At 38.6% G+C, this 18,700-nt stretch overlaps 4 protein-coding genes across 4 annotated transcripts; 3 read left to right on the forward strand and 1 right to left on the reverse strand.

Moving 5' to 3' along the window:
• Nucleotides 1-367: 367 nt before the first annotated feature.
• LOC126372675 (cuticle protein 16.5-like) lies at nucleotides 368-1,099 on the forward strand. Its single transcript, XM_050018523.1, has 2 exons — nucleotides 368-379; nucleotides 809-1,099. Exons 1-2 carry the CDS (start codon nucleotides 368-370, stop codon nucleotides 1,097-1,099), a joined length of 303 nt encoding a protein of 100 aa, XP_049874480.1.
• A 6,180-nt stretch (nucleotides 1,100-7,279) lies between these two features.
• Nucleotides 7,280-8,294, forward strand: LOC126372676 (uncharacterized). Its single transcript, XM_050018525.1, has 2 exons — nucleotides 7,280-7,291; nucleotides 7,371-8,294. Exons 1-2 carry the CDS (start codon nucleotides 7,280-7,282, stop codon nucleotides 8,292-8,294), a joined length of 936 nt encoding a protein of 311 aa, XP_049874482.1.
• A 3,434-nt stretch (nucleotides 8,295-11,728) lies between these two features.
• LOC126372677 (calphotin-like) lies at nucleotides 11,729-15,235 on the forward strand. Its single transcript, XM_050018526.1, has 4 exons — nucleotides 11,729-11,767; nucleotides 11,867-12,316; nucleotides 14,374-14,418; nucleotides 14,582-15,235. Exons 1-4 carry the CDS (start codon nucleotides 11,756-11,758, stop codon nucleotides 15,233-15,235), a joined length of 1,161 nt encoding a protein of 386 aa, XP_049874483.1. The 5' UTR covers nucleotides 11,729-11,755.
• Nucleotides 15,236-16,388: 1,153 nt separating this feature from the next.
• On the reverse strand, nucleotides 16,389-17,005 carry LOC126372354 (calphotin-like). Its single transcript, XM_050018063.1, has 2 exons — nucleotides 16,988-17,005; nucleotides 16,389-16,889 (listed from the first exon to the last, which is right to left on the reverse strand). The coding sequence occupies exons 1-2, from the start codon at nucleotides 17,003-17,005 to the stop codon at nucleotides 16,389-16,391; spliced, it is 519 nt and encodes a 172-aa protein (XP_049874020.1).
• Nucleotides 17,006-18,700: the final 1,695 nt, after the last annotated feature.

The following is an 18,700-nucleotide window of genomic DNA, read 5'->3' on the forward strand; positions in this document are numbered from 1 at the left end:
ACTACGTATAGAGCAATTTGAAGTTTCTTGTTTGCAGTGAACCGTTTACTTTGTTTAAAAATATCGACTACTCTAGATAAATGATGAAACGAATCTTTCAAGCATTACACCAAAATGCAAATGCCAATTTCGCTGTAACTGAACGCGGTCAGATTAGTAAATCGTTCCAATGTATAAGAATTCTCTGGGCACTGAGCGCGCACCAATGCTTTGCTTGGATTCTACTCACGCCTGTGCCAATGCCAGAGGCTTCTCCTTCGATATCTATGTGTTTCGACACTCTTGTCGGGCTACTATATAACCACAAGGTACACTCCAAATGAACACGAGTCCTGTGCTTGCTACAGTACAAACCAAACCCAGCAAAATGATGAAAATTGTAAGTTCTTTTTACATACATTTTGCATTCAATTTACATTTGAGTTAATTCACAATAGCTAATAATTATAAGTTCGAAAGTAATAATATATGTATGTATGTCAATTATAATATAATTGACATACATTATAATATAATATAATTGACATACATTACTATCTACCTCGCCAAAAATCTCACGACTATACCCAATTGGGGTAGTCAGAGGCTGCTGTCTATAAAGGTCTATTTATCGGATTTTTCAATTGCTTCTTTTATAATGATATATTTAGATAATGATGGGATAAATATAATGATTAAATGTGGCGCAATATCTTAGAAAGACAAATCCTTTTTTACACGATAGGATATTTAAGTTTGAGAAGATAAAGGTGAAGAAACGCTATCAAAAGTATTTTAAACTTATATTAAATCGTGCTTATACTTTCAGTTCGTGATTCTGTCCGCTCTGGTGGCGATTGCCGTCGCTAAGCCAGCCGTGGCCGTTGCCGCACCCCTAGTGGCCGCCCCCGCACCTATAGTCACAGCCACCAGCTCCCAATACTACCATCGCATCAACAACGGACTCGCCGCTTACGTCGCCGCCCCCGCCGCGTACGTAGCCCCCGCCGCCCCCGTCGTCGCTGCTTCCCCGTACGTTGCTGCGCCGTACGTCGCCGCCCCCGCGGCCGCCCCGTACGTTGCTGCGCCGTACGTCGCCGCACCCGCCGTTGCCTTCTAAAATAAAACGATACGTCAGCTAAATTGTGATATTATGAATAAAAATTTTTGATCGTGCAAAATAAGGTTTTATTAATTAATGGCTAATTATGGCTAACAACATACGTACTTAATATAATAATGTGCCGTCCAAGAATAAGAAACTGTCTTTTATCTAGATGGGAATCTAGCAAAGGCTGAAGAATAACTATACTCATTAATTAAGTCGTGTATACCGATATGATAGTCATCGCCCTAGCATTAACCCGTTTTTTTTCACAGAGTCCGTTTATCTAACCTGAAGATTTGAGAGGTCCGGTTTTTTACAGAAGCGACTGTCTGTCTGACCTTGCAACCTGCGAAGGGTAATCTCGCCCAATACATGTTAGGTCACATACCTCCAAAAATGCAATTCTCCAATTTTGTATACTTGCCGATATGCTGTTGGGCGTAAGGAAAGAGGGAAGTCACTGCCCTATTCTTCCCTAAAAAGTAGCATGGACAATGCTACACCGACAAGAGCGTGGCTCTTGAATTAGTGATATAACCGATATGCAAGTACTTAAGTACTTAACTACTTTTGCAAAACGCAATATTTATTTACTTAAATTATATATTTAAGAAAACGAAGAGGATAGTTACTATAAAGTTACAAAATGTTGTAACACAATTACTTATTATACATTATTACGGGCGCTAGTCTATGTATGGGTATGTGTGTAAATTCTAGACCAGACAGCATTCACTCGTGTGTGAAAGTACCTACTAAGGTATTAATTCAAACAGGATATAACAGCTGAAGAATGGAAATAAGTGAGGAAATGATGAAGATATGAAACCCAAATGTGTAGTTGTGTGGAAACACGTGTCGGAGAACTACGACGTTAAGATTAAATAGATCTTGTCAGACATATACATATTCGGAGAAAGGTGAAAGTAGAATTTAAAATGAATAAGTACGTAAGTACGCGCCACTCTTTATTCATAACATGGCTCGGTATTGAAAAGGGATGAAAATAAGTACCACTCTTAATTCTATGGCCCCTTATAAAGTATTTTTAAATCAGGTAGCGTGTACCACCTTCGGTCATATATGGCCAAAGATGTCTTCGCTTACCATCAGGTGAGATTGCGTAGTATCCAACAAATTGTTAAAACCTAGAGTAAGAATAAAAATGTATTAATATCTAAGATACCTTGTACCAAATTATTAAACAACTTATAAATGATTGATAATAAAGAAAACCCCTTGTGTACATCCTAGTAGCAATAAGCAGTAGAGTAGGGCATAGGAATGCAAAGAATGAAAGATGACGAATGAAAGTGCGAGAGGCATAAATGCAAGAACTGGAGATTTCGTAGTCAAAAGCAAATCTCATCTTTAATAACATCATCTCCCTAGCGTTATCTTGTTTTTCACGGGGTCCACTTACCTAACCTGACGATTTGACAGGTCCGGTATTTACAGAAGCGACTGCCTGTCTGTTCTTCCTACCCGCGAAGGGAAAACCAGCCCAATACAGGTTAGATCACGTACCCTCGAAATGCATTTCTCGTGAATATGGGTTCCCTCACGATGTTCTCCTTCACCCCTGAGCACGTGATAATCATTTATGATCCAAACATAAATTCGAAAACAAATTCGAAAATCATTGGTTTAGGCCTGTGTTGAATTCGAACCTGCGATCTTAAATTAAGAGTCAAGCGTTCTATCAACTAGACGGCTCTTACTTAATTTTTAATAATAAAAGGTTCAAATAAGCAGAAAATATATAAGTTAAAATAATATATAATTATGTTGGTAAGTTGGTGTTGGTTGGTCCACTTAGAGTGGAGTAATAAAGTAATAAAATAAACTTTTCAAATGCTTACCAGTAACACAATCAAAGATCGACTAACATACGAGTTGAGGGTTCTAGACCCTAGCTGGACCTGTAAAAAATATGATAGTAAAACGTAAATTTTGAGTTTTAGCAACAATTTACAAAAAAAAATATCTGGGAGATATGGTAAAAGTAATTGAATGTTTTAACATTCAATTACTTTTAATTACATTCAATTACACGTGTTTCCACACATAATTAAATAACTCTAAATTTACGTCTAAATTACTTTTACTCTAAACAAAAAAATATGGAAGAAATATATGCGTATTTCATTTTTTGATATATGGTTCGTATTTAATTCTTGTCAGTTCGTCAATATATTCAGTAAATAAATGTCGATTTAGTAAAAGACTAGGTAGTAGGTACCTATCTAAATACAAATCAAATAGCGGCAACGAATCTAAGCGCCAGATCTAAAGCGTATAGCAAAAGTAGGCTAATATTGTTTTGATACGATAATGTGACAGGCGCCAACGTCAAGATAAACCATCTCTAAGTAACACTCGTGAGTTTACGTCTGTCCTATATCTTTAACGGATCGCTGTAGTAGCCTTCTGTGTCCTACTTTCGTTTTTACTACAAAAGGGCTAACACACTCCGTTAAGTGATGATGAAATCGCAAATAGCGGTAATTTAATGCTTCCGCTCCGTAAAACGAACATTACGATGTATACCTACCAGTCAACATGCCAAAAATTCGGGGTTTATCATTCCAACCTCATCCAGGAAAGCACCCTCAAATAGAGGTTCGCATTTGTAAAGCTTCCCTGATACTGAACCAAGTCTGATAATGCACGTGTTATAATAAAACGCCTGTTCCTTCGTGAAAGCAATCAGTATTGGATGTACAATAAAATAGTCGACGACGGATTTACAGTTAGTTTCCACATTAATGGTGATGGTGTTGTACTTAGACATTGACTGTAAGTTGTTGTGTATAATATTATGATAGTTCTGGCAATCCTGATGCAATTTTCAATAAGTAAGAAAAAAAGAAAGAAAGTTTATTCAGTACCTACAACAAACAAGTATCAATTATAAATAAGGCCCTGGCTCCTAAACTAGTATAACTGTATTTCAGGAGCCAGAGTCTTCCCAAATTGACATACTTACTTCATTATTATTTGAGGTACAATAATATACTTTTTACTTAATAACTGGTAATTAAAATGAAAAATGTAAAATTAAAGATACAACAAACAAAGATGTGTGTTGTGTGTGTGTGTGTGTGTGTGTGTGTGTGTGTGTGTGTGTGTGTGTGTGTGTGGGTGTGTGTGTGGGTGTGTGCACGTGCGTGTGTGTATTATAGGAATCAAAATTGTGGGAGAAAATTTCTTAGAACTAGAAATAAAATGAGTTTGAAATACCATCTAACACATTGGTACAATAAAGTTTTCGACCGTTTCAGTATTGACTGTAAATTAGTACTTTAAGCACCAAAGGTGGATGGATGGTGATTAAATATTGTGAAACCTGCAGCGCTGCAGCACGCTGGATCTAGCTTCATTACCTCTTTCAATCAATGAGCTTGAGAGTAGAAGTCTGTGCAACAGTGTGACATATAATAAGGTAGTATACATTGGCCCCGATTCCTGCAGACACCTCCTAATTTTACTTTATGTTATACGTGTCATTTTCTTATCTTCTGAAAAGGAAAGGTACGGATGATTGACAGCTCTTAATTTTAGGAAAAATGAGTAGATGAATGAATAACCCGGGCGAATCAAAAAGGTATCTCGCTTGTATGCAAACCGTTTGATGTGTACTGTCCACTTAATTCTATCAGGTTATTAGCAAATAAAAAATATATAGGGTTGTTTTTCGTGCTTAAAATTGACGTGTATTCCATAAATTTTATGCTTGTCGATTACCCGTCCCTTTCCTTTTCGACGAATAAAAAAATGACAGATATAACTTAAAATAAAATTAGATGGTGTTTACAGGAATTAGCACCGTTATATACGTAACACGAAAGCTGATTGAGAGGGTGTGTTTACATATGAATCACGAGTCGCAGTCACATGCACTGTATAACGTTTTCTTAATGCAGGTTACGCCCTACCTATGTTTTTAATAAACTTTTTCTATTCTATTCTATTCTATTTTATTTCCTACTGGCGACTGTTCCGTTATGAAGCCGTATAATACTGAAGCAACGTAAGATTCTTCCAAATCGTATGCGCTGTGAGTTTTTTTCAGTGTTGAATGGGCTTCGGATGTCACCCCATGTACGGTCACGAGTACTAATACTCGTATGTATACACTTTGAAACCATGTCACATTAACTTTTTTGACAAATTAAACCGTAATTCTCATTAAATGTCAAATATGATAGTGCGATAGGGTTCTAAAGTGGGTACATGATATTGCTCATGACTGTACGAGTCATTACGAACAGATTTTTTCAAAATAAACAAAACAAAAATAGAATAGAATATAAATCATTTATTTTAGATATAAGTAGGTATTAGTACACAGTACGAGTGAACATTAAAATTAAACCTTATTTCTAAAAAGGGACGTCAGCTCAGCAATATGTTGTGACACTCCCACAAAATCGACCTTATATGTCCTTTAATTGTGATTATTATATAACTCGAGGAGCTCGGTGGCGCAGCGGTAAACGCGCTCGGTCTGCGATTGTTGAAGTTAAGCTACTTTCGCAAATCCGGTCATAGGATGGGTGACCACAAAAAAAAGTTTTCATCTCGAGCTCCTCCGTGCTTCGGAAGGCACGTTAAGCCGTTGGTCCCGGCTGCATTAGCAGTCATTAATAACCATCAATCCGCACTGGGCCCGCGTGATGGTTAAAGGCCCGTTCTCCCTATCCATCCATAGGGAAGGCCCGTGCCCCAGCAGTGGGGACGTTAATGGGCTGATGATGATGATGATGATAATATAACATCACGCCTGTATCCCCGAAGAGGTTCTCCACTCTCACACCAACTCCTCGCCAATTGGAATTGTGATTCTAATTCCAAATTTATAACGGCTTCCATGGTCCAGTGCTTGAGCGTTCTGCTCACGATCCCGTCACGGTCCCGGGTTCGAATCCCGGTAAGGACAAATCACTTTGTGATCCTTAGTTTGGTTAGAAGTAAGATGATCCGAGCTTCCGAAGGCACGTTAAGCCATTGGTCCCGGTTACTATTTACTGATGTAAGTACGTAGCCGTTACTGAGTCACTTCAGGGGCCTTTGGCGGCTCAATAATAAGCCTGACTCCAGGTTGGTTATCCACCTCACAACCCACATGATAGAAGTAGATTTTAAATAAAACTGAAAATTCTAATAGCGTGTACGATTCGGATTAATCCTGATGTCACAGGTTAGTAATAAGAATTGCAACAAAAAGAATAAGAATTGGAAATACCAAACCCGCGAGATCCCGCAATTTTCGGGATCTCGTCTAGTTCATAAAAAATGTAAAGTTAGGATGGTTGAAAACGATAGAAACTACTTGTCTAGAAAACGAAATATTTTTTAAAAGAAAATAAAAATATTATTCAATATTATTTAATATTACCAACTAAATAATTGAGTTTTCTTTGGAAATCAGTATAATCAAAACAAAAATATAACTCAATGAGTTTCGTCAAATCCCGTCAATTTCGAATGGGATTTCGTTATATTATGCTTCGGGATTGATCCCGAAAAATTAGACGAGATCCCGCGAGATCAGGATTGCAATCCCTAATTGTAGTATATAGAATAAAAATCACAACTTGTACTGAACTAGACGTTCTGTTCAATGGTGATGCCGATGCTGTTTATTTATACGAACATAATACAAACGTATCTTGCAATATGATGTTATTTATTGCTTTTTTCCTTCCTGCATTTTGAAGGAACGTGGTTGAAGTGTCAGGGTAAATTGAAAATAAGATTAATACTTTCGGTTCTCGATTGTATCCTTGCGCACGATATCATCCAGAAGTGGTTTATAAAGAAAATTAGACTATGACACGTGTATGCGGATTATGAGGTTTCCGCAACATTGGTCTTTAGGTATTCAGTTGTCATCGATATGTAGTTGTCATTTGTTTAGTGGGTGAACTATTGCCGAAGTGCCTTCATCAATGGGCACTTTCCAAATAGCCCAGTGCGTCCATTACTATTCCTTCGCCGTAATTTCAATACGATTTTTGTAGCCATCAAGGTCCGTTGTCCTTACCCATTGGTAACATTAGGTATTCTGCGTTACCCGCCATGTTGCCTCACCGCGATGCAAAATTTCTTACACCTATATAAAAGCGAGGGCGACATATTCTAATGCCCGCATTGTATTTTAAAATCGGCCAAGAGCGGGTTTACACCATGGTTCCAACGGTAATGTTTTAAATAGAAATATGTAATAAAATTACCATCAATGATGCAACAGAGGTTTATATAATATTTCCTTTCACAGATTTTGGTGGTGTTGACTTTGTGTGGGCTTGTACATAGCTCTGGATTTCCTCATGCTCAGCCTCTGGCGGCTGTGGGTCCTTCTGTAGTGACATCAGCCAGTTCGCAGTACTTCGAGAGAACTTTCAACCGTCTGGTAGCAGCACCCTTGCAACCAGTGATCCCAGTGGCTCCAGTCGCACCGGCTCCACCAGTGTTCGTTGAGCCAGTGACGCGAACTGTGCCCGCAGTGCCCGTCGCACCGGCTCAAAATGTGCCAGTCGAGCCAAACGTGGCGATAGCTGTCGCTACAGCTCACGCCGCGGCACCAGTGGCAACCATACTTCTGCCGCCGTATCCGTTCGCACCACCACCATCGTTCGGATTTGTGCACCCAATCGTCGTTCCTGAGCCTTTACCTAAAAATGTATCAACACCAAAACCTACGACAGCCTCAGTTCAAACGACTGTAAGGGAACCAGAACCTACGACACCTCTGCCATCAGGATCACCTTCAAATACTGACAACATATTCGCTCAAGCGTTGCCTTCAAATCAGAATAACATTAATCAGGTGTACGGACCGCCGCAGCAGCTACCGTCTGCGAAGCCTCAGAAACTAAGGACTTCAGTGGAAGTAGTTCCTGTACCACTGCGTTACATCGCTCCACCTCCGATACCGCATCATCATCACCACCATCACCATCATCACCCAGTGAAGTATGTGCATGCTTATGCGCCAGCGAAACTAATTATTCGTCCAGTGAGAGTTCACACAGTTAGAGTGCCTGCAAGGCTGGTGGTGCATAGAGTACCGGTGCAAGCCATAAATGTTGTCCGAAACCAGCAGAAGGTCATAAGATCAAGAGTGGGCGATGCTAGAGACACGGAGCCTACCACCTTCAAGCCCTTCAACAGGCCTATCACAAAACCTCCTAAAGTATGAATTTATCAGTATTAGAAAAATACCTTCACTAGTTAAATAATTGCACCTTGTATATAGTGTAACCAAATTGTAAATATTAAATATTTATACTTTCTAAAAATTGTTTTCTTATCGGCGGACTTTAATCATAAGTAATTTCTTGCTTGTTTACCAAAAAAATGTGCTTAATGTTGTGTGTGTCATTAATACGTATAAAAAAGTGTCCCTGCACCTATATTCTGTACTTCCATTTGAGAAGAAAAAACACAAAAAAACATATTGTGCATAACATTAGTAATGCAAAAACAAGATTTTTATACTCTAGGCCCTAAATTATAAAATAAAAACATAAGAAATCATCAATATATATCCTAAAAGTCAAGCACGTTTATTAAAACAGGACTTTATGTAAATAAAAAATAAAACAACGACCCAGACCATTACATGGATGACTTAACCATGAACTGGATAAGATATTTTGTTTTATAAATTATATTAATAACCACTTGGTCCCTTTTTGACCACTTTGTCTTTCATTCGATAAAATTAATGTATTCAAGTAAAAATTTTGATTGTTTGAGAAATGAAATTGAAAATTTGAAAATGAAATTTTGAGAATTATGCTATTATAAATATCACAGGAGATAAAAGGATTAGAAGAATAAGAGAAATATCACAATAGCTAGATACTGTAGATAGATATTATATTTAGGTATTTTTATACAGCCTATTAAGTAAGCATTAAAGTACGCCACTTAAGACCAAATATAGCATCGGCGATGAATACTGATTATGTTATGTAGATACCTACTTGAATAATTGTTTAAGGTATTTATAATCATGAATATAGTAAGTACAATAACCGATCGTAAATCAGACTGAAATACTGATATTTCTTTTATAAATTACTTCCAGGTTATAGAGAAAGTACTGTTTTTCCTTCTTCTAAGCCGTGGTAGCCTAGTTGGTAGAAAACTTGCCTCACAGTTTGAGGTCACAGGTTCGAATCCATCAAATAATATTATTATAATAATCCTTATATATAATAATGTTTATAATAATCCCAAAAAAACATTTATATTAATGATTTATCATCGATGAGCTATAAAAATACATAAATATTACCTTTTCAAAACTTTATATTGAAGTTTTCTTCTGATCTCATAATAAAATACCCTAAAAAGAACTATAATTTGGTAGGTTGTTATAGTCACATGTAATGAGTTCAATAATTTATTTTTGCAATTTTTAGTTAGTTTTCCTTGACATTTTAAAATAACTACGGCAAAAGGATTCTAAAACTACAGTCATGTAAAAATAGCATCTCTTACATCTCATTTTTTTTATAAAATAAAAATAGCCTTTATTCTCTGATTTTATAAAAGTAACAAAGTAAGATTATACAAAGTTTTCCTTATATCTAGTAAGTTCCTAATTGTAGATTTTTATATCTAAACCAAAGAGCTCGGTGGCGCAGCGGTTAATGCGCTCAGTGTGCGATTGTTGAAGTAAAGCAACTTTCGCAAAGGCCGGTCATAGGATGGGTGACCACAAAAAAAAAGTTTTCATCTCGAGCTCCTCCGTGCTTCGGAAGGCACGTTAAGCCGTTGGTCCCGGCTGCATTAGCAGTCGTTAATAACCATCAATCCGCACTGGGCCCGCGTGATGGTTTAAGGCCCGATCTCCCTATCCATCCATAGGGACGTTAATGGGCTGATGATGATGATATCAAAACCATAGTAACATTTTCTTTTTAAATCAGCAGCCATTAACAGTCAGGTTGTCTCATATGTCCCGATCTTTTGCTAATCTTCTCCAGAGCTTAGAAAAATCATCTTCTCACCTTTTAGTTAGTCTCATTTTATTTACGAAATATAAATTATACATTTTTATAATATTTTTTTTGTGCTTTTTTATTATTATTATTTCTCACAGTTCAGTCTAAGTTGGTATTTTAATACTTTCGATCCGAAGGAAATCTACCTCTACAATGATGATTCAAAAAACCTACCTAAGTGTTGATTTTATACATGAAATACGATAAGTGTATATATGTAAAAGGTAGTAAAACTAACCTGCTTATAATCTACGGGACATATCTCGCTAGAGAATGTTCTAGAGTGAGGCCACCACAGCTACGAAAAGATTATGAACACTTGTTTTTGCTACATGAAAGCAGATAAGTAAACTTTACATACACCATAGGAATACACATCTGATGAATGAGTATAAAAAAATCGAGTTATTATTTGTCTATCAACACAAAGTAAATATCTATTGTATTAAATTAACAATTGACCAAAAAGAAGCCTTATTTGTCGGCAATAAATACTTTCAGTGATATTTTGATCGCAAAAAATATTTCAATGATTAGGTATGTTAATTATAATATTATTTTTGAACGGTTGGCTCGCTATTATAGATGATGATGTTTCTCAGCACTTATCACATTGGTTTAACATAAAGCTTAGGTGAATCGTGAGTACTCAGTTTATCTTGCGATGGGTACAGTCATGAGCAATATAATGTACCCACTATAGGACTGTGTCGCACTAACATATTTGACATTTAGTGAGACTTACAGTTCAATTTGTCAAAAAAGTTAATGTGACATGGTACCAAAGTGTATAAATATTAATGCTCGTGACCGTACAGCCAAAGCAGACTAGCCAATGAGAGACTTTCCGCAACAAAACAACATAGATGGCGCTGTACATTTTCCTTAGTTTAACCTTCTAATTTCATGGATGGGTATAAATTATGACTCTTTTTATTAAATCAAACCTCATCAAGCCTGGCGTCAGGGTTACTATTGAGCCGCCAAACGCCTATGGCATGGCTCATATAACGACTACTTACTTACATCAGTAAATAATAACTGGGACCAACGGCTGAACCTGCCTTTCGAAGTACGGATCATCTTACTTTCGGACAATCTGGTGATCAGTCAGTAATATCCTAACCAAACTAGGGACCACAAAGAATTTTTTGTGATATGTTCTCACCGAGAATCGAACCCGGGACCTCCGATCGTGAGCCCAGCGCTCAACCACTGGACCACGGAGGTCGTTGAATTGGCAGCATAACGTCCTTTCTATAGTCTTCTAATTATCTTGAACGATAACCCTCAATGAGTCTAATTGCTGTCGCTGTAGTCGAAATCTAAGCTCTAAAATCATCATTTATCATCACTTTTATCTACTCTTCTTTCACATAAGCGGGTTACTAGTTACAAGGTCTCTAAATAGTTGTCTTTATTACTGTGGTCCAGAACTTGGTCATAATGTTATCAGTCAGAGCATGTTTTGTCGCAACGTGTCCCCGTTGCGTGCCGCGTCTGCGAGCCCGCAATACAGTGACGAATAGTGACGAAACGGCACACAAGGTGAATCTGCTACACTACAAACGTATATAAGGTAACGTCCCCAACTGCAGACATCACTCGCATCCTCCTTACCATAGGAAAAACAACAATCAGCAACATGTACAAAATTGTAAGTGGTGCAAGCTTCTAGTTAAAACGAAAATTGGGATAAGTTAATCTTAAAATCTCGTCTTCAGACGGTCATTTCTCAATTGTCTTTATATTACAGGTGATCCTCCTTGCCACCATCGCCCTGGCTGCGGCGAAGCCCAGCATCGCGCCAGTAGCATACGCTGCCGCCCCGGCTCCTCTAGTAGCCGCCCCTGCCCCGGTAGTGGCTGCCCCCGCGCCTTTCGTCACCGCCACCAGCTCTCAGTACGTCGCAAGGAACTACAACGGCCTTTATGCCGCTGCTGCTCCATTAGTCGCCGCCCCCGCTCCGGTTGTAGCGGCCGCCCCTGCGCCTATTGTGGCTGCCGCGCCCGCGCCTCTAGTGGCCCCCGCGGCTAGATTCGTGGCCGCAGCACCGGCACCACTTGTGGCCCCAGCACCGGCACCACTCGTGGCCCCGGCCCCAGTTGTACCAGCGTTCGCTCGTTACGCCGCCGCTCCCTATGCTGCCGCCCCTTACTATGCTCCATCACCTTACTACGCTCCTTCCGCACCCCTCATCGCCTACAAATGAACAAAGACTGAAAACTTAGCTTTTTAACCAAATAAATATTCCCGTAATTTCAAAAAACACCTATTTGCATTATTATTTATCCTTAGAAACGATTATGTAAAATCTATTCTCATGTTTTGGGTAAAACGTTCTACCAGTATGCAGAGCCCGTACAAATAAATATATTTCATAGTGTTTGTGTACGGGTGGTGTGTTGCCAAAGTTTCAAGGAGGTCCAGTAGGCCTTGGCAAAAGTAAATAGGCATGGAACAAAACAAGCCTTGTTCCAATTACGTGTAGAAGCCGTACTGTAGGCACCATTAGAACAATCGAGAGACTAGCCTATTTGTGTACAACAATGGAATATTTAGCGATAAACATTTTTCATAATCACGCGCTGAAAACAAAATTCGATAACATTCTGTAAATATTATATATAAATTTGCTAGCGTTATAATTTCCTAGAGCAAAATATATATAGTCTAATATATAGTATACCATGCAAGTGGAACGTCTATTGCAATGAACGTAGGAACAACTATTGTGTTCTGAAATATACATCCATTGCGCAACTCCTACCTACTCGTACCTTGGGCATACTTACTACAGCTATAGAATATGTCAATTTGGATTGCAGATCAAACAACTGTGAAAATATAAAATTTCATGACCATTATAATATCTTTCATCAACATTCAACAACTTACTTCTTGCACAACTGAAAAACGTGTTATTTGCAAAATGGAATATGCATAGGTAATGCAAAACAAATACTATGACCGTGACCTCACTAACCTTATTAGAAATACAACAAATACATGAACATCTGTAAGTCCTCGTACAATCCATTTTGAATCACAATGCAGTTTTGTGTAGACTTTGTGTCGTTCTTTGAAAACCAACCTTGACTGTTGAAAGTGTCATGAAAATGAAAGCCGTAGCAAAATCTGTTCAAAACGCATAAATGAGTTGAACTAAATAATATTAGCACTCTATACGACATAACCTTCAGACGCAGTGCATTTTCGGTAAGAAAAACCCCAGTTGCTACATAGAATAGGTCTACTTTTGTTATATTCTCCATTTTTGATGTAAATAGATAGCAGTGGTCCTCTTGAAACTTATGAATAAAACATTTATTTCAGGTGTATAATAAATACCTTAAAGTAAGTATACATATTTGTAAAAATATTAAGTACCTATAAAAATAAACCACCACCACTATCCAACTTATTGATGGAACTGACAAAAACTAAAATTCAAGAAATCATTTATTGTTCACCTGATTAAAATCTTCTAGGGATTTATGGTAAAAAAACTATGTTATTTGAGTTAACGATAACAAAGCAATTAGTAAGCATAGACTCCAAAGCAAATCTAATCAATCTATAGGCATCACTAGGCTGGAGCTTCATATTATGTCAACCTTATGGAAATATTGAGGTATCTACTTCTAATTGAGCCATTTCTCAGAGACAGGTGTCTCCTTCAGAATTTTAAGCACCGGCATTAATATTCGATTCAAACATAGTTACTGCGAACTCGGGTTGTAATACATAGGCATGTAAGATAATCGAAGACGAACTAATTTTGAAAATAGGTTATGTAAGTATATGTGATGTAAGTAAACCGAAATCTTCCCAACTAGTATTTGTACCTTGAACTACAAAAGTTTTCAAAACGACTCAGTATCATTTAATTTTGAGACAAAAATATAATATTTTAGTACGCAATAATATGGAATAGTTTAAAACGGATACAAATTTCGTCGTTGTTACTCGTGATGAACGTTTGCAACAACTAATCATGCATAAGTAGTCGCAACTGATTGGTAACCCGAACGCATTCAAAATATTCCCTACAAACCTCTTTAAGTTATATAACATACCTAACAATGGTCAGTCGGGCGACAGGTTCGGTAATCGATGGTGTTCGTGCGGCTACCTAATTGCGCATGCAACGTCCTGACGAAGGAAAGTGAAACCTGATCGACCAACATAGTCGTGTGCTGCAACACTTTGAACTATATAACGACTTGTGACACATCCATCAACACACAACCACCTTGATAGCCGACTAATCGAGTCACTCCATCCACAATGTCACTGCTAACACTAGTAAGAGTTACCAAAATTCAAATTTTATTTTTAACTGTACCATTGTCATCATTCTTTATACTTCTCAATTTAAGCCCCTGGAGTCCTCCCCGTTTCATTATATCTTATTCGCATCCAGACTTTTAAACCTAATTGCATACTAACAGATGTTCTTCTTTTGCAGGTCATTTCCATCGTCGGGATCCTAGCTAACTGTTCTGCTAGTGGGATACCCCATCTGTTACCAGCGATCAGATCACTACCAGTGGTGCGCTATGCTCCGTTCTACAACTTCCCGAATGGAGTGCGATCAATACACGCTGTAGCACCGGCCGTGGCACCAGCTCCAGTATTCGCGGCGCCGCTAGCTGCTCCTCCTCCAATCCTGCCGCCTCCTCCACCAGCGTTTGCTCCAGCACCGCTAGTCCCTGCACCAGCGTTCCCCGCACCGGCTTTCCCCGCGCCTGCCTTCCCTGCACCCGTATTACCAGCTCCAGCGTTCGCGGCGCCAGTATTACCAGCCCCCGCATTCCCGGCTCCAGTGCTACCAGCACCGCCGCCAGCCTTCGCGCCGGCACCGGTCTACCCTTTCCTGCCTAGAGTGGCCCCTGCCGTGCCAGCACTACCTGCTCCAATATTCGCTAGAGCTGCAGTACCATTCGCACCTGTGATCAGACCTGTGGCCCCGGCTTTGCCTGTTGCACCAGCGCCACTCTTCGCTCCCGCAGTAGCACCTGCTCCATTTGGACTGGCCCGAGTGTACCCACACGCACACAGATTCCTCGCCCCAGCACCGGTGTTACCCGCGGCGCCACTTGTCAAACAGTTTTGGAAATGATTCTAGTCCTCAATAAATTAGTGCCTTATTAATAATTTAGTTATAGCAGTGACTGTTGTTATTAAATATTGTTTTATACTTTATACAATTTTCTTAATAAAATATTGAAAATTACAATTTATTTTCATACCTTGTTCGTATGCTGGTCAGGTGCTAAAATGTACACTGTCGATAAAATCAATCATGATATGCTAATGAAGTAAACTCTACATGGGCATTGGAAAGGCAGTGCTGATTTAATCACTAATGGACTCGATTTCTTGATCAGTACCTACTCGTATCGTACAAAAGGATATTTTCAAAATGACTAAATTTTAAACATAGTATTAATTAATTATTACATACATTATAAACTCGCGCCTATTTCCTACCGGGCTAATAAGCTATGGAATTCCATTGGCTTCGATCCTGACACACTTCATTATTAACAATGCTTTTTTCGTTATACTTCATGTGATTATTGGACTTTTCAATTAAGTACGTTACCAGATCATCTTAGTAGGTACTGATCATAAAATCGAGTCCATTATAAGTATCCTGTCCTATAAAATGGAAAGCAAAAAAATGAAGAACAAAAGACAATTTGCAATAGGATTAAAAGGGTTGGGTTCGATGTACGGTTTGAGTAAGGTTCACCTGACGCAAGGAGGACCGTTCCAATGCGGATTATACAAATTAATCAAATTTGACACTTTAGCTATCGCCTATCTGTTCTTATAACATCATATATCTGGAGAACAATTACTAAAATATTCCTAACACTTACATACATTTTTATTCGCACTCGTATCATTTGAAAGCTTCACTAAAGTTATATTTCTTAAATAAATATTAATTCATTATTATAATAATTGATAAATTTCTCTTGAGAATAATAAGCGTGGATTACTTAACAGTATTCTCTTAATTTTACACGAGGAATGAGATCTGAAAATCAATTTGTATTTGAAAATTGTAAAGCTTTCTTAAGTAAGTATATAATAATTAACCTACTAAAATAATTTGGAGGACAGTTTTATCGTGCTAATGCTTGGAGATAAAATAATATGAAAAGTTAAATACAAAATTTCATTTATTCAAATATACCTAAAACATAATAGGGTAGTCTTTGAGACCAGTCTTTTTGGAAGGACAAGTTGATATTTTCTTAAATCTATCGGACGAACGCTGGGGCAACGCCGAAGGGAGTGCGGAGGAACGGTGTGGCACCATAGGCATATGGGGCGGCGGCGTACGCAGCGGGGGCGGCAAACGCGGGGCCGGGGACAGCGTAGGGGGCGGCTGCGGGAACAACTGCTCCTGGTCCAGCGTAGTAGGGAGCGGCAGCGAAGGGAGCAGCATAACGGGCTGCAATCGGGGCAGCTAGAGGCGCAGCTACAGGCGCCGCCAGAGGAGCCGCCACTGGGGCCGCCAGAGGAGCAGCTACCGGGGCCGCCAGTGGAGCAGCAAAAGGAGCGGCTAGCGGCGCGGCGTAAGGAGCAGCGATAGCCCTGTTCACTACGCTGTATTGGGCAGCAAACGGAGGGATGTTCTGCGGGACAGCGTGGGAATATCCCACATGAGCTGGGACCGTCAACGGAGCCGCCGCCACCGCGGGCACCGCCACTTCACTGCATTCCGCTCCAATGGCAAAAGCCGCAGCGATCAGGGCGATCTGGAATAAATAATAAAGAATTAGAACAACAGTATGAATTTAAATCTGAATTCGTAATATTAGTTACTTTTTAATATTAATAAAATTTCAAAACTTACAGATTTGAAAGAGAACATCTTGCGTGGTTTGTTAGAGAACCTTCCTTGTTGGAAAGAAGACGAGTAGTGTATTGAAAGGAAAAAAAAGCAAGCCTTTTATAGGTATGTTTATTGTGATTCAGATAACGTATGGTAGAGCTCACATTTGACGCATTGCATAGGTCATTTGGGATTCTCCGTGTCGCGTACGGAGAAATGGAGCACATTGGGAAACTTTTTTTGTTGCGGAATTTTAACATGTGCTATGTGCATTGTGCATTTGCAAACAGCTATCCGGTTTACCGATTTGGTAATTCTATGTGGATTTACCTCTACATTAACTACTACTATACTACTACTACTAGATGATTATAATAAAAAAACTTAGTAGTATGAACATCAAACAAACTACTTCAACAAAAAGACTAATCAAAACTCAGTTATATTTTTATTATCATATTTTTCAACTTTATTATTTATTTTGTGGTGGGACTTTGACACAATGATTTATATTAGGTACTTACATCTAAATATACTTAGATGGTTCAGACAAATAGAAAGAATGAATGAAAGTAGACTTCCGAAAAAGATTTATGATGTGGGTGTAAATGATAAAGTTGGAAGAGGAAGGCCTAGGCGTACATACTGCGATCAGATCCTGAACGTTTTAAAGAAACACCAGGTCTAGAAGACTCAAAACCGGTGAGCGTGCTTTTTAAGAGGGGAGTGGAGGAAGCGAAGAAGGTGTGTCGAGATCGTAGTAAGTGGAATTCCGGGATCTCTGTCTACCTCAACAGGAAATAGGTGTGATATTACGTACTTGCTCAATGCAGGAAAATATCGTAAGGAAACCCTCATTCCCGTGAAATGTATTTTTGGAAGTAAGTGACCTAACCTGTATTGGGCTGGTTTTCCTATCGCGGGTTGGAAGGTCAAAAACTGGACCTGTCAAATCTTCAGATTAGATAAGCGGACCCTGTGTAAAACTGGATAATGCTAGGGAAATGATGATGATGATTATGTACGTATGTATGTAACTGTCAGGGAGCTCATAAAACACTGTTTCTGTGATAAAGTCTCATAAACTCTTTTTTTTTTGTCTTTAATTTACTTAAGGGCTTTTAACAAAATTTGTTATGCCAGCCCCATCGATCAAGACTGACTAAAACTGATAAAAAATCATATTTAATTCATGCCCCCACCCACAACAGCCTAAGATGTGATGCTGTTGTGAATGAAAGCATAAATCAAATATGATTCTCTGCTCGTAGGTTCTGATAAAAAGGCCTCCAAGACACCTATATCACTATTCTGACTCCTAATTTTTAGATGTTTAAATAAAAACAGCCTTTGTGAGGCATTCTGAGTACATTCATATAAGATATGGTACGTATCTTCTCTCTTCCCACAAACTTCGCAGTTTGGGGAAGAGGTTTTTTTCATTAAGTAAGCAAAGCTCTTTAATGGAATATGCCCAGATCTTAACCTAAAAGCAATTTTGAGAAGTTTCCTCCCGAACTTAACATCGACGAACCATGGTATTCGAGGAGGCTGACACGCAATAGTCCTGTACCAGACACCCTTCTCCTTGGATCTTACGTCGAAAATAAACTCTTTATTTTTCATTTTCCTTCCACCGACTGCAATTGGAATACCATTGTATTTAAGTTTATAAATTATGTAATACAAACTGGATTTAAAAAAAAGAAAGGAAAGCATGAAACAGTAGGACTA

The sequence above is a fragment of the Pectinophora gossypiella genome, chromosome 14, assembly GCF_024362695.1.
Source record: "Pectinophora gossypiella chromosome 14, ilPecGoss1.1, whole genome shotgun sequence".
NCBI classification, from domain to species: Eukaryota; Metazoa; Arthropoda; class Insecta; order Lepidoptera; family Gelechiidae; genus Pectinophora; species Pectinophora gossypiella.

Excerpts from the sequence above, each read along its gene's own strand:
- LOC126372677 (XM_050018526.1), top strand. Across the intron at positions 12,317-14,373 it reads CCGCACCCCTCATCGCCTAC|CCGACTAATCGAGTCACTCC; the intron begins AAATGAACAAAG and ends CCACCTTGATAG. Across the intron at positions 14,419-14,581 it reads CAATGTCACTGCTAACACTA|GTCATTTCCATCGTCGGGAT; the intron begins GTAAGAGTTACC and ends CTTCTTTTGCAG.